This window comes from Pleuronectes platessa, chromosome 11, assembly GCF_947347685.1.
Source record: "Pleuronectes platessa chromosome 11, fPlePla1.1, whole genome shotgun sequence".
Classification (NCBI taxonomy): domain Eukaryota; kingdom Metazoa; phylum Chordata; class Actinopteri; order Pleuronectiformes; family Pleuronectidae; genus Pleuronectes; species Pleuronectes platessa.
This window is the reverse complement of record NC_070636.1, coordinates 4,651,976-4,667,835: the sequence shown is the minus strand read 5'-3', so window position 1 is coordinate 4,667,835 and position 15,860 is coordinate 4,651,976. Positions and strand designations below refer to the sequence as shown.

At 42.5% G+C, this 15,860-nt stretch overlaps 2 protein-coding genes across 4 annotated transcripts; one reads left to right on the top strand and one right to left on the bottom strand.

Annotated features, from left to right (window-relative positions):
- The first annotated feature begins 644 nt into the window (after positions 1 to 644).
- pygl (phosphorylase, glycogen, liver) lies at positions 645 to 10,763 on the top strand. Its single transcript, XM_053434163.1, has 20 exons — positions 645 to 994; positions 1,672 to 1,773; positions 1,921 to 1,999; positions 2,275 to 2,378; positions 2,901 to 3,032; positions 3,397 to 3,508; positions 4,565 to 4,647; positions 4,754 to 4,891; positions 5,505 to 5,597; positions 5,740 to 5,886; positions 6,184 to 6,347; positions 6,452 to 6,566; positions 6,764 to 6,865; positions 7,605 to 7,752; positions 8,428 to 8,486; positions 8,590 to 8,731; positions 9,048 to 9,255; positions 9,596 to 9,730; positions 9,857 to 9,923; positions 10,102 to 10,763. Exons 1-20 carry the CDS (start codon positions 752 to 754, stop codon positions 10,288 to 10,290), a joined length of 2,562 nt encoding a protein of 853 aa, XP_053290138.1. The 5' UTR covers positions 645 to 751; the 3' UTR covers positions 10,291 to 10,763.
- Positions 10,764 to 10,765: 2 nt separating this feature from the next.
- LOC128450613 (lysophosphatidylserine lipase ABHD12) lies at positions 10,766 to 15,244 on the bottom strand. Of its 3 annotated transcripts, none has more exons than XM_053434181.1 (13): positions 15,090 to 15,244; positions 14,716 to 14,938; positions 13,717 to 13,819; positions 13,358 to 13,477; positions 13,152 to 13,182; positions 13,015 to 13,060; positions 12,092 to 12,221; positions 11,959 to 11,996; positions 11,711 to 11,790; positions 11,530 to 11,612; positions 11,348 to 11,426; positions 11,123 to 11,256; positions 10,766 to 10,907 (listed from the first exon to the last, which is right to left on the bottom strand). In XM_053434181.1, exons 2-13 carry the CDS (start codon positions 14,816 to 14,818, stop codon positions 10,880 to 10,882), a joined length of 975 nt encoding a protein of 324 aa, XP_053290156.1. In that variant the 5' UTR covers positions 14,819 to 14,938; positions 15,090 to 15,244; the 3' UTR covers positions 10,766 to 10,879. The 3 variants fall into 3 exon arrangements, with proteins under 3 accessions (XP_053290156.1, XP_053290155.1, XP_053290157.1); XM_053434180.1 differs by having other exon boundaries at positions 14,716 to 14,998; positions 15,090 to 15,238; XM_053434182.1 differs by having other exon boundaries at positions 14,716 to 15,001; positions 15,090 to 15,231.
- Positions 15,245 to 15,860: the final 616 nt, after the last annotated feature.

Genomic DNA, 15,860 nt, shown 5'->3' with positions numbered 1-15,860 from the left:
TTGGGTGAAGATTTCTCCACCTGGGCCTCTCTGAATGAAATGATAACCTGCACAAAGACATTCTCCACCTCTCTCTCTCTCTCTCTCTCTCTCTCTCTCTCTCTCTCTCTCTCTCTCTCTCTCTCTCTCTCTCTCTCTCTCTCTCTCTCTCTCTCTCTCTCTCTCTCTCTCTCATAATGGATAGAGGGATGGCTGAGAAATCACACACCCACAATAAAAGACATCACCAGTAAAAGATAGAGCAGTACATAAAAAAAATGCACGTACAGGCTGAATTTGGGAAACATATCGTCCCTCAAGTCAAAATTGAATATGGAGTCTCTCTCTCTCTCTCTTTCTCTCTCTCTCTCTCTCGCTCTCTCTCTCTCTCTCTCTCTCTCTCTCTCTCTCTATTTTGCTGATTCATACCTTCAGCCCCCCCCCCAGTGTGAGGCTGCTGCCACCAGGTGGGGATGAGACACTAGATGCAGCTCAATCCACCTCTCAGTCAGTACAACACTGTACAACACTGGGTTTGCATATTTCACACAAATGTACCAGTTTGCACACACTGGTGTTTGTGTTGACTTCCTGCAGCTCAGCCGAGGCCTGGCAGGGAGACACCCTCCCCCCTGTCCTCACCAATGACAGGCGGCACAGGGCGGGGACTGCTGCGGGGACAAGCACCTCCGTGTTCCCGGTGAACTTCACCTCCAGACAGGGCAGTCAGCTCCAGCTCGACCAGGGAACACCCCACACCTGCCTCCCCAGCATGGCGACCCCGCTCACCGACCAGGAGAAGCGCAAGCAGATCAGCATCAGGGGCATCGTGGGGGTGGAGAACGTGGCCGAGCTGAAGAAGGGCTTCAACCGACACCTGCACTTCACCCTGGTCAAAGACAGGAACATAGCCAACCCCAGGGACTACTACTTTGCCCTGGCCCACACCGTGAGGGACCACCTGGTGGGGCGATGGATCCGGACGCAGCAGTTTTATTATGAGGCGGATCCAAAGGTAAAATCAAAACAAAAGTCTGGGTCTAAACTAAACAACTGTACAGGAACAACACGCTCCACAGGTTGTAACACTTATTTTTACACATGTAAGGTTAAATATATGGAACATTATACCAGCAGATAACGATAATTATCACGATAAATGTCACATTTTGATTTGTTTTAAGTTTAAATACTAATTTCTGAAGTTGTGGTTTTAAATCCCTCTTTCTGAGCAGAAAAAAATTGAGGTATTTGGATTTAATACTAGTGACTACTGATGAAGAATAACATATACTTTTGTCTTATTGTTATTGATAGTAATTAGTCATATTGTTTTATTGCTCAGCTCTATCTCTCTATTCACTCTGCACGTTTTGTCAGATGCAGACAGGCCTGTTCTACCCGTCAAGTTTACTAGTGTGTCACATTTACCTTTTTTAATGGGAAGTAGGTTGTGTGCAATGGTTTTTTTCCCCGTTGCATAAGACTGTTGAAACAGCCCAGTATTCGTGGGTCATTGCATCATGTGTACGCAGCTATTTTGTGCAGGAAAAAGTTAGCTTGTTCCAGTTTTGTGTGTTTGCTGCACGTTTCTGCCCCTTCGTGACATAATCAACCGAAGCAGATAAATGTCATATAGCTGTATATAAGTATGTGTTTTCTTCAGGCTGTCTTTTGTTTCTCTCCGTGCAGAGGGTGTATTATCTGTCTCTGGAGTTCTACATGGGCAGGACGCTGCAGAACACCATGATCAACCTGGGGCTGCAGAACGCCTGCGATGAAGCAATCTACCAAGTCAGACTGAAACTCACACCAAGCAGAGGCCTCAACAACCTCAAACACCTCCCCTAAATGTTGAAATATAATAATCATTGAGGTGTTTCTGATACACATTCGATTTTTTTTCATGACATTTTTTTCAATTTGCCGTCTCTGCTGCAGCTCGGCCTGGACATGGAGGAGCTGGAGGAGATGGAGGAGGACGCAGGTCTTGGGAACGGAGGTCTGGGGAGACTGGCAGGTAACAGGCTGCAGAAATGAAGAGGAAGAGGAAGTTGCAAGAGATGATAGATAACATTTCGATGTCAGTCACAACCATACCCCATTATTATTTTAGCAGTTACCTCTAAATACCTCTGTGAACTCACTGAACACATGAAGCAACTGGCCACCACCAGAAATGTTGCAACACTGAACTTCCATCTCCATTAACTGACGTTTAGTTTATCAATTCTGCACTATGAAGTTTAGATTTAGATTTTATGTGTGATTGTGAATGTCTGTCCTGCACTACAGCTTGTTTCTTGGACTCCATGGCCACCTTGGGTCTGGCCGCGTACGGCTACGGCATTCGATATGAATATGGAATCTTTAACCAGAAGATAAGGGACGGCTGGCAGGTACGCTTGTCTTCAGCTGTCTTTAACTTTCAAAATACAATCTGATAACTTTATTTTCCCGGGAAATGGTAAGCTTGAGAATGAGGAGTTCATAAATCTGTTCTTATCTTTTACTTTGAAATCCAGGCTTCCCCTCTTGGCCTGTGTTCTTGCTGTTAGGAGTCAGAGTAAAGTGTGAACATGAATTGTGTCAGACTACATCACAGGCTAATCATTAACTGTGACTTCCCTCTGGTCTCCTAAGTGCCCCTGAAGTGGTGCCAGCTCTTGTTAGAATCTGACAGAGGTCGGTTTTTTAAAAAACATAACAAAATAAACAGTCCTGCGATAAGCGGACTCCAAAACTAAAGGCCTTTGCCCTTTTGATTTCTGCTGCTTATTTGCAGTTCAGACCCTCAGTGTAAACATGCACCTCTGAACACTGACCAGGATCAGTGTTGCTCAACCTTCTCTGCCTCAACGTCACCATCGGGGTCACATTAAAGCTTCTAGTCTTTGCCCCCCCGACTGATTTTAACGTAGGTGGAGGAGGCCGATGATTGGCTGAGACATGGAAACCCCTGGGAGAAGGCGCGTCCTGAGTACATGCTGCCGGTTCACTTCTATGGTCATGTGGAGGACACCAAAGATGGCTCCAAGTGGGTCGACACTCAGGTAATGATGCTGAACTGTTGATGGCACTCAGTACAATACATACAAGGCCTAACAGTCCCCTGAAAATCAAGCTGCACCATATTGCAATGATTTTATTCAACAAGATCTATTGCTATAACAGATCTATAACAGATCTGCCCCCTGATTTGGATCCACACCTAAATTTACAAGTTTCTTCCCGGAGCCATACTGCATCCTTCCACCAGGTTTCATGTGTAGTTTGTGTATCCAACAGACAAAAGTTCAGAGGTTGAAAATATAACCTCATTGGCGGAGGTACATTTATTTTTTTATCTCAGTCTTCCCAAGATATCCACCTTCACTGAGCAGCCGACTCAGATGTTTTCCACTGTTCTCTGTGCAGGTGGTCCTGGCGATGCCGTACGACACGCCCATCCCCGGCTACATGAACAACACGGTGAACACCATGAGGCTTTGGTCCGCTCGCGCCCCCAATGACTTCAACCTGAGAGACTGTGAGTCCGGACGACGGCTTCACGTTTCTTAAAATAAAAAAACTTTTCTTGCAAAACAGCTTTCGACAGAAACGTTGCAAGAAAGACGGAAACTGCTGCAACAACTGTAACATGCCACAGGCCGCAAGTTACCTGTTGACAAATCGCTCAAATGCAGTAATTTCTCCTGCAGAGTTTAACTTTTAATCTAAATCCTGAGTATTGTCAAGTAGGGCTGCAAAGGGGTGGACAATTTCTGGTAAATTTCCGATTCTGGAAACTTTACATGGGAATATTAAGCTCGGGAATTTTGAAAAAAAAAAAAAAAATACACAAACTAAACGCTTAAAAACATCATTCAAAACTCTATTTTAAAGATGTATGGAATACAGCACATGCTGCACGTTGAATTTCAACCCTGCACTGTGCATTTCTCCATCACATGCACAGATAGCGTGCAGGACTAGTCAGGTAAGTTTCTATGATATTACTGGGGAAAATATATTAGCATGCTGATTGAGGATTGTTCATCCTTTCATCTACCCTATTTCTATTCATTTATCCATCAATTGTAAAATATTTTTAAAGACGATTCCAATTGTTGGGCCAACTATTTATAGCTCTGGCATTCATTAGTGTTTTTTTATAAGCTGTTTTCTGATCTTATTCTACAGAACAATGCCACATTCACTATCTCATGTGTGGAGACATTTCACCCCAGCCAATGTAGAAGGAAAGGCTGTGTACATTTGCAAATACTCTGCAGAGGCCTATGTTAAGAATGAAACAAAGATGCAGAAGCATATAGTCACGTGCCCAAAGCTTCCTCAGGGCTCAAATCAGCCTATGACAAAACAAAATGTTTATATTTATGTCTGTATGACAAGGTAAATACAGTTAGTATAAATTACCCACAACCTTCCCAGTTTATTCCTGTTAATTCCCGTATATTCCCGTTAATTCCCATGGAAAGTTTCCAACTTTGAATATTCCCGGAATTTTGCAACCCTATTGTCAAGTATAATATGTACATGCTGTGTTATCAGTGTGACTCAAATTCATTGTATTTGTCTGCAGTCAATGTTGGAGATTACATCGAGGCGGTGCTGGACAGAAATCTGGCAGAGAACATCTCCCGTGTGCTTTACCCCAACGACAATGTGAGTCCAACGTTTGTTGTTCTGTGGTTTTGGACACAACGTCCAACTTCTGTTGTACTAAGATCAAAGTCTTTAACATGTCTGGGGTCACATCTGTTTGTTTCAGTTCTTTGAAGGAAAAGAACTTCGTCTGAAGCAGGAATATTTTGTGGTGGCCGCGACGCTACAAGACATCATCCGCCGCTTCAAGACCACGAAGAAAGGAACGCCCGCTCGCACGTCCTTCCACAGCTTCCCCGACAAGGTGAGTTTCCCCCTGAAGAGGTGTCTGCTTCAGTGGAAGTGAGTCATCCTACTCCATTTCACTTCTTAACTTTCTACATGATCGTTACAGTTTTCTTCTTCCCGAGTAGAAGAGCCTCCAACTTGTAATGTTTGCAGTCGAGAGATAAGTGAAGCGGAGCCGAGATCTGAGAGAAGAGCTGAAGAGATAATCACCATAAATAATCCTGCAATGTTTGCACTGCTTTGTAAAAATGGATTATTTGCCAGCAGATGTAACGTGGAGAGAAATCCCTGCTTAGAGAGAAGCTCTGAGGATATAACACAAAGATTTATATTAAACACACTCCCATGTTTACCCTGACAGGGTTTCACAGCTGGACCTTTAATAATACTAATAATTATTTCACTGTCTTCACCATAGAAGAATCAAAACAATGCTCATGATATTCAACATTCCAGAGAGATTTTTCTTCATAAATTAAAAACCCTTTTATTTTCTGTTTTATTAATTATAGCATCATTATTCCTTGACTATTTTGTTTGCTAAAGTTTTAGTGTTAATATTTTATTTTATTTTACTACACTTAACTGTTTTGACCTTTTAACGTTTGTACTTTTATATGTTCCTCCAGGTCGCCGTGCAGCTGAATGACACTCATCCAGCCATGGCCATCCCCGAGCTGATGAGGATCTTCGTGGACATCGAGAAGATTGATTGGGACACGGTGGGTCCGAGGCAGATTCTGCTGATTTGTCATTTTTATTTATATTTCCTGCTATAAATCAAGAAATCATATACATGTCAAACAATTTAAGGATTACGATTTTTGACTCCTTGAAATCATTAAACTCCGCCCGGCTCTGCAGGCCTGGGATCTGACCAAACGCACCTTCGCCTACACCAACCACACGGTCCTCCCCGAGGCTCTGGAGCGATGGCCCGTGCAGCTGCTGGAGACGCTGCTGCCCAGACACCTGCAGATCATCTACCAGATCAACCAGGCCCACCTCGACGTATGTACCTCACAGACAGAGAGACGTGTTTGTAGTTATAAGGAATTTAAAACTCGAGGAAGAGGAAGATGGATCCTGACACCTCATAAAGCTGATTTGAACTTTAGCTGTCAGCCACTTCCTCATTTTCAAACGTTTTCTTTGAAACCGTGAAACTCGATGCAATCTCAAACTGATGAAAAGAGTCTTAATGTTTGCAATCATCAAAAAGAAGAAAACAAGGCCTGCTGTCGACTGACCTCGTCAATTATGTATGCATCGCCTGAGGTCTGAGCTCTTTTTCTTGGACGTCTGCAGAGAATCGCAACTCTGTATCCGAAAGACGTGGACAAGCTGAGGAAGATGTCTCTGATTGAGGAGGACGGCTGCAAGAGGGTGAACATGGCTCACCTGTGCATCGTGGGCTCACACGCCGTCAACGGAGTCGCTGAGATACACTCCAACATCATCAAGACTCAAGTGTGAGTTTTCACATCCGGTTCTCAATGAACCACTTAATCCAGATCTCTCCTTTTTTTCTCCTGCTACACCAACTCTTGTCTCCAACATTTCCCATTTTCTGCAGGTTTCGTGATTTCAATGAAATGGAGCCCGACAAGTTCCAGAACAAAACCAACGGCATCACTCCCCGACGCTGGCTGCTGCTCTGCAACCCCGGACTGGCCGAGCTCATCGCTGAGGTTTGTAGAAACTTCCACAGCAACAGATGATAAATGACCGAGTGCCAAGAAACAGTTTGCTGGTTAAGACCCGGCGTCCTCCTCGCCAGCTGTCGCTTGTATCGATTCTTGGCAGAGCCTCGTCTCTTGAATCTCTTGCAGCCTGTGGTTTAAAATTTATATCTGAGTCAGTTTGTTTTGCTCGCTGTCTGCTTCAGGTCATCGGGGAGGATTATGTGAAGGACCTCAGTCAGCTGCAGAGGCTCAAGGACTTTGTGGACGACGCTGCCTTCATCCGAGACGTCTCCAAAGTGAAACAGGTACGAGTCCAGAGCAGGGGGGGGGGGGAATAATCAAGTACATTTACTCGAGTATCGTACTTAAGTTCAGTTTTGAAGCACTTATCGTGGGGGTTAATATTCCAACTTAATTTTCATTCAAATACATTCAAGAGTGTTTTTTGTGTTATTATATACTAATATATAAACTGAACACTTTCTGCAGAATGAGTCAAACCCTCCTATGATTGTGTGACATGCACTTCTGTCCTCACTTCTGTCTCACTGAGGTTCCTTTGTTCTTTTCTCCGGAGAACAGAGGATGTCACAACTTGTCCAAATTCGTGCAACTGCCTCTGTTGTTCCAGAATTTATGTTTTTGTTCTCTACACAGGCAGCTTATAGATTTTATCTGACTTTATGAAGTTTACCTGAACTGCAAATTTGCTCAGATTTAGCCTCCCATAGCATATTATGTGTCCCAGAACTCATAATACACAACTGACTGGTGTCTGTTGCCATACATGCACAGTTTGTTCCGAATGTCCTGTTGCACCATGAACCAGCGAGTAGTGAAATACTCTGACGTGTTTATTTCCTCTGCATGTCAGAGCAGGCAGAGACATTGAAGTCTGTTAAATTTGTTCTTTGCCTGATCACATTTTACTGCTTCACACTCGTGCACCTGTCCAGACAGGCTGCCACCTCTGACTCAGCAAACTACAACCTCAGGGAATGATCTCCATCGTCATGTGTGTTTCTGATTTTTTTTTTCTCACAGGACAACAAGGTGAAATTCGCTCAGTACCTGGAGAAAGAGTACAGGGTGAAAATCAACCCGTCCTCCATGTTCGACGTGCACGTGAAGAGAATCCACGAGTACAAGCGGCAGCTCCTCAACTGCCTGCACATCATCGCCATGTACAACCGTAAGTGAGCTCGTCATGGGTCTGATTCTGATGAAGTGAGAGGGGACATGACACAGTGTGACGTGTCCGGGTGTGGAAGAGTCCCCGCCCGCCTGGTGCTGCACGTACGCAAAAACAAACGCTGAGAATCACCTGCATCTGCAAAGTCAATCCAGTGTAGGAATTTTCCATTGAGTCATCAGGCTGGGAAAAGCTTGAGACCTTGACTTTTCTGAGATATAGGCTGCAGATCCCCCTTCACCTGCAGAGTATAAGTGTCTGTGTTGCTAATGATGATCTGCCGGACCCTCAACTAGGAAACTGTTTTATAAGGATCATCATGAAAATCCATGAACTGTAAATTAAGATGCGTTTCAACTTAGTCCCACGATACGAATCCTGTGTATTTGGAGCCAGAGTCCGAGCCGAGTCGTACTCTGTGGGTGGAGCCTCTGTATCGAGGTCATGGGCTCGACCAATCATGAGTCAGACTCAGCTGTCCATCATCATGTTTCATCCCCAGTTTTAAAGCATTAAAGAAGTAATTAAAAAAAAAACTCAAATGACAGAAACTTTATTTACAGTCTATGTAAACATGTTGTTGTGTTGACCTCTTAACTTCAGAGGCCTGAGTGCAGGAGCAGTTTTTCGTTTTTTCTCTCATGATGAGTTTGTTCCCTGTGTTTTGTTTCTAAGGCATCAGAAAAAGCCCCAAAGCTCTTTTCGTGCCACGAACGGTGATCATCGGTGGAAAGGTACCAGCTCTGCCAGAGCAAACATATCAAACAACGAATCACAGAGAAAAGACAAAGAGTAGAACTGTTCTAACAGTAACTTGTCCTCTGTCGCTCTCTACAGGCGGCTCCAGGGTATCACATGGCCAAACTGATCATCAAGCTGATCACCTCAGTGGCCAACGTGGTGAACAACGACCCCCTGGTGGGAAACAAGCTGAAGGTCATCTACCTGGAGAACTACAGGGTGTCGCTCGCAGAGAAAGGTACCACGCAGAAGACTCAATTCAACACCAGCCGGATTTTTTTATCCTCTCATGAAACCACATTTATAGAATCAAATTATACACACTTAATTTTTCCATCCTCACAGAAATTCCTTGGGATCCACTTTGGAATATGCCCCTCCCCTAAACGTAATTTCATGGAAATCAGTTGAGCAGTTTTTGCGTAATCCTGCTAACAATCAAACAAACACACATGAAAAGTTTCTTTCCTCTCAAATCAAAAGGATTATTCACCAAAGTTAATTGACCTTTACTTTCTTCTTAAGTTCTAATGGCGGTCTGTGTTTTTCCTCAGTGATCCCTGCCACAGATCTGTCCCAGCAGATCTCCACTGCCGGCACCGAGGCCTCAGGAACCGGGAACATGAAGTTCATGCTGAACGGAGCTCTGACCATCGGCACCATGGACGGAGCCAACGTGGAGATGGCCGAGGAGGCCGGAGAGGAGAACCTGTTCATCTTCGGCATGAGGGTGGAGGACGTGGCTGCGCTGGACAAAGAGGGGTAAAGGCTTCTTTCTACAAGGGGTTAAGATCTGGAGCTTTTTATGATGTTTGAGGTACACTCGCATCACATGTATATGTGCAATGAACTTAATGTTTTTAATGCTTATTTATCTATTTATTCAATATGTGTTGATTAATTCATTTTTTCTGATTGTACAATATTTATCTATTTATTCTTTACTTCTTCTGGTCATATTGTTTTTTTACTTAACTTTTTTATCTACTGAGGAAACAGCATTTTAAATGATATTCCTGAGCTGGAAGCAACTTTAATTAGATTCTGTCTGAATGACGATAAAGTAAGAATTAAATCTACCTTTCATTTGTTCTTTTTCCAGCTATGACGCGATGACTTACTACAAGAGGAACCCTGAGCTGCAACAAGTGATGGACCAGATCACAGGTGGATTCTTCTGTCCCGAAAATCCAGAGCTTTTCAAAGACCTCACCAACATGCTCTTCAAACATGACCGGTGAGCAACACTCCTGTCTCGTGGTAGATTTGGATCTTTAAACGATTGATGCTCCACTTCTGCAAAGTTTTTTAAATCAGGGCGTCAGATTTGACAGATTTATTCTCCCTTTGTCTCCTGCTCCAGTTTCAAAGTGTTTGCAGACTTTGACGACTACATGGAATGTCAAGAGAAGGTCAGCCTGCTCTATCAGGTAACAACTCAGATGGACGTGGATCAAGTTGAATTCACAAACATTTCTCTGGATTTATGTTCGTCTGTCCTGCTCCTTTTTTGATATCTTGTCTATTCCCCTTTCGTTGATAAAAACTACTGCAGTGCGTGTTCCAGAAGCAGCCATGAATTTAAAATGTTTTATCTTTCACTAAAAGAATCCCAAGGAGTGGACGAAGATGGTGATCAGGAACATCGCAGCCACGGGGAAGTTCTCCAGCGACAGAACCATCACGGAGTACGCCACCCAGGTGTGGGGCGTCGAGCCGACCGACCTGAAGATCCCGGCGCCCAACGAGCCGCGGGAGGCCATCGTGGAAACGGCCAGAGCTCTGAAGAAAATGTGAAGCTGGTTCTGAGCCTTTCACCTTCCGGTCACACGTCTCTGAGCTTTTTCTAGAGCTTGTTTCAGAAATCACCTCTGCACCTATAGTTTAGTTTTCTGAACACATTCCGGGCACTTGCATTGAGACTCGTCTGTTACAGTCCTTCAACCCACACAGTCAGTGAAGAGCAGGGTCAAATATTTACAAATCACTTGTTCATATTTAAAATTCCTGGTTCACAGGACGTGTGTGTGTGGGGGGGGGGGGGGGGTGCACTTCAGGAATTCAGTAGGACCTCAGTCACAGAACAGCCGACTCAACTGAATTCCTAATGTCATTCCTACAGGGATCTGCTGAATGTAACTGACTGAAAACAAAATTACAGGATTTATTTCTCCATCAGTAAAAACTTGAGATAAAGACACAAACCTTCTTCATTTGTGATCAACAGTATTTCTTCCCAGTGTTGAAATAAAAAAAAACTTTCTGTGTGATGTCATCTCGAGGGCTTTTATTTCAATTTCATTTCAGGTTTTTCCACTTTTTCGCAAAAAATAAAGATGCACAGAAGCAACAAAACGACAAAAAGACGCACTTCCCTCGAGCTGCATTACTGAATCAGCTTCTGTAGAAATCCCCTGCAACACAATAAGACACATAATTATGACTGAGTAGAGCGCACACCTCCACCAAGGCCCCAACAGTCACTATTGAAATAATTTTGAAAATTCAATACAAAAGGACGGGGATAAAAACATAACCTCCTTGGTGAAGGTAATTAATGCGGCGTACAGCACAGATGGAAACCACGGAATGAAAAACTTGTGATTTTTGTGTGAAGCGATAAACCTACCTAACCACGTTAGACAGATTAGGATCTAAGTAGATGCTGCTGTGGGAGAATCCCAGGTGCGCGCTGTAGGAGACCATTTCAACGTGAACATCCGTGTTTTGTTCCTTCTGAGTCTGGAGTGAGATCTGGTGCAGCTGCAGACAGAAAAGAAAATGTGCAGTAGTTCAGGGAAGAGGCAGAAACAGCACCCAGTGGGAGACGATCTAAAAAGAGATGACTCAGCACCTTCTGACCCATGTGATAAGGTACAATGTTGTCGTCCTCTGAGTGCAGTATAAGAAGAGGACTGGTCAGGACCTTTAAACTGTGAAGAGACGGAGGATAAACATGTTTAACATCCATCATGCACCACGGAAGCTATGATATAAACATGTTATCATGAAATTTGAGTATTTGAGTACACTTGCTTTTGATCATTTGCAAACACTAGGTCGTTAGTTTCAAGTATGCTCCACAGCAAGCTCTCGAACCCGGGAAGGAACGTGTACATCTGGAAGAAACAAAGGTACAATTTAAAGAAAAACCACAAACAGTGGATGTTAAAGGTTAAAATCTGTCAGTTTTGTAAAATGGAACATCTGGTCTCACCTTAGCGACCGGATGAGTGATCACGACGTCTCCAATTCTCGTGAATGGACCCTCAAGGATCAAAGCATCGGCATCAGAACCTAAAACAAGATGGAAGAAGAAATACTTATTTAACAGTAGATGTAAAGCCACCAGGAGAGGGAGGCCAATCAAACACAGTCTCTAACAAAGCCCTAAGAAGAAGTATAATCTATAATCATAATACGTAATACTGTGATTGTGCAGGGCCTTTAAAGACTTTAACTCACCTTGCTCTTGTAGTTTCACCGCCGCATTAGTTGCCACCCTGCAGCAACAAAAGAAACATGTTTTTTAAAGATGTCTAATCAGATGTTTCCTCTACTAGTGTCATGATTAATGGTTCAAGTGTCTGAAACTGACCCGGAGCCGAGCGAATGTCCCCAAATACAGACCAGACTCCCTCGGTTCTGTGTCTTTACCCACTGGTACAGGTAGAGGGCGTCACGGGTCATTCCGGCTTCACTTGGCTCCCCGCTGGAGTCTCCATAACCTGGAGAACACACAACGTACAGCCTCAACACTGGGAGCGCAGCCAGTACACACTGTGAGTTTACTGACACTAGAATAACAGCACATCGTGAACTCTGATCTGTTGTGTTCACTTTGGCTTTACATTGATTTTAAGTTCCTCTGTTCAGCATTCATAAGAAACACATAAACATCTAATACAAATATTGATTTAAGTGTTTATCAATGTAAAAATGACTTCTCCTTTGGAAAACATTTTTTAAATGATAATCATAATAGTATATCACTAAAGTAAGAGTAATACCTGCTTACAAATAGTTTATGAATAAACCTTTTATAATGTCCTTATATCTGCTTATAAAGTTATTACATTATACTATATTATATTGTATTATTACACATTTGTATTCTTGTAAAACTAAATCTAGGGACTTTAATTGTTGATTATTTACTTCCGCTGGGCCAAATGATAACAAAGTATATAATTTTACAAGCTATTCTCCAACAAATATAAGTAAATATATCTATATCTATATCTAAATATATATAGATATAGATATATATGTGTTTGTGTTTGTCTGTCCACAACAATCACAGTCTTAGAAAGTATGAAAGTCCATTGTATTTAACCATGTTTTACAGATGAGGCCTTCAACCTTCATCCTCTAAGTGATGCATTGTTTTGGTCGCTGACTTCTGAAACATGAAATAAACTTAAAATCATATTTACTAGCAATATCCATCCTGAAGAATCACGTTCATAAAACAGCATGTGTATGTCACCAGGATGCCAAAAACAACAACAAGCATCTTACCTCTGTAGTCTAAAGATAAGATGTGATACCCGGCTTCACTTAAGATCTGCAAATAGAAAAATCTAATTTTAATCTTAAAGCTTTGACGTCAAAACCCCCAAAGCTGAAAATTCTGTTGTAAAACATCAAAACGTTACCTTCACCAGAGCCACTCTGTGTTTCATCGCCCTGCACAGATCACATGAGAGAGTAATGAGTACCAACAAACAACCGGCTTCCAGACTCTAACCTACAAATCCTCGTGTGCATTGTGCCTGTGGTTGAACCCAGGGGGCCCGAGTTATACCCACTAGACTCTATTAGGATCATTTCAAGGGTTTCTGCACCGCCACTCTCATCCCACCTGGTTCCTGCATTTCCATGGAGATAGATAATAACAGGGCGGCCATCTCCCAGGGTCTCCCGGGGCCACTCGGGGCTTTTCCCCGCGGCGTCCTCCCATTGGCTGGCAGGGAGCGTATGCCTGTGAGACGCATTGGATAGAGAGGGAGAGCGGAGAGAAAGACTGAGCATCGGGGACAAACACACTTGTCTTTCAAACATATACAGTAGCTTCTCAAGTGGTCCTGTGCTGCCTGATGCGTGGATCGCCGTCCCCTTCACTCGGGGGGCCACCTGTACCAAACATGCACGTGTTCGTGGTACTCTCAGGAGCAGACGCACACTCGAGTGGACACAAAGGGAATCAACCCAACGACCCACCATACTCCCACTGAGATCCCCTCCTCTGGGTTGAGGTAGAAGTTGCGCGTGTGGTTCACAACGTCTTCAGGTCGGCCCAGATCCGCCGAGAATGGAAACCTCACTGCAGCACACAATGGCACACAAGGTCAGTGTCGGTTTTTATATACTGTGCATTTTGAGAATCAATAATCGTAAAGTATCCTAGTGTCTCAAATTGTGCACGACAGCATTTGCAATAGTTCGGTATCAGCACTTGTCACTTTCAGTGGAGTCATACTGAGCGATGATCCTATTGTGTTACTAATTTACAACAGGAAAGAAAATAACTATGACAAAATATTGTGTTTACTTATTTTTGCTCTATATGTTTATGTGAATAGTCTAAATAATGCTTTATTCAATGCAATAAGCATAAATTTGATCAATGTCAATGTAATTAAAAAAATCAAATCATCTATAGACTTGAAATATTTCCCTAATCCAAAAGTACTGTATCCTATCAAGTATCGCAATATGTATCTTATTGTGTATTGTATCGTATCACATCTTATTCTATCATATCACATTGTATTGTATCATACTATACTATACTATCATATCAAATCATGTATTATTGTGTGAGGTTATAAATAGGTTGGTAATTAGGTAATGAACGTTTTCAAAACCATGCATTTATTTTTTCTTCATGCTGCTGAGAAACTATTTAAAGCTGGTAGATAATTCACAGAAAATGATTTATGATTTTATCTGATCTATTGTTATCTGTTTAAATACATGTGATGGATTTAGTTATCGTTGGTGAAATCCAGTGCATATTAACACTGATTAGTCTGGCTTTACCTTAAGCACTAATCAGTGTTATATATATGATATTACATCACCTGTGAATGGTTCTGTGCTCATAGGTCAGTGATCCTTTTTACATTGTGTTTCTTTAAATTAAAATGTACAAATATTGACTCGTGGTGCTACAACATAGACAAGAAACCCTCTGGACTGGAAACACACATTACTTACACAAGTGAGCAAATATGATGTGGCCCAGAATGCAGGGGAACAGGTAGAGAATCACCGGCACTGAGACGTAGACAGTGACCAGGAACCACACAGCTCTGTTCATATCTGCAGGTGGATCCAAACCCTGAGTCCCCAAAGATCCAAACCCTGAGTCCCTGTGTGCTGCTTCTCTGAGGAACCCGAGGGACGATCACTGTCCTGCCTCACGACACCAGCCTGTGCACTGCAGAGAGGAAAGAGGGCAACGTTCAGCTGAGGCTGCTCTGCTGCTATTGGGTCACCTCTGCTAGAATGAATCAAACACAGCACAGATCTGCAGATTAATAACTACGACACGTATTTGAAGGGATATTGTTTTTTTTTTTAATACAGACCTGTGATGTTCATCTGTTGCAATCCTCCACCATCAGGGTTGAGAAGCGGTAAATGAGGTAAAACCAGATATATCAGCGGTTGGATAAAACTCCTACTACCGGGTTGGAGCTGTTTCACCGACTAAACCACGCCCAGATGACTGTGGCCATAGTGCTGCAGAGCACTGCAAGGCCCTGCAAGGCATTCTGGGTGTTGGAGTTTGTTTTTACATCGACACACTAGAGACGTTCAAGCACATTTTCTATTGAAGTCAATATAGTGACACATCCATGCACGTTTTAAATTATAACTTCTGTGGAGTTTTCTTTATGAAATCCTGTTAACACTTTATATTTTACATTATTGCTCTTTGGATGTTTACTTTTTTATTATAATTTGTTCACTCATGCTTCCTACATTTGACTATTAAGGGATTATATACAAATATACTGCTATTTACTCTACTATGGTGAATTTGCATGCATATATTTAGCATATAGGTCAGTTTCAATATATCCTGACACTACACAGTCAAATGTGTATGATTTGTGTATTCTCTTGTCTACCTCATCTGCTGCGAACTTCACTGACATGGGATCAGTAAAGTCTCATCATATTACATCACATCTTGTCTTATCTTACATTATTTTATGTTATTTAATCTTATATTATCTCGTCTTTTCTTATTGTATTTGACTTTTTTTTTTACATGAAATTCTTATGCTTTATCCAAATTCCCTTTCTTTAAACCTGACCCTCTCCTCAATTTATCATTGTGGAACTTTATATTA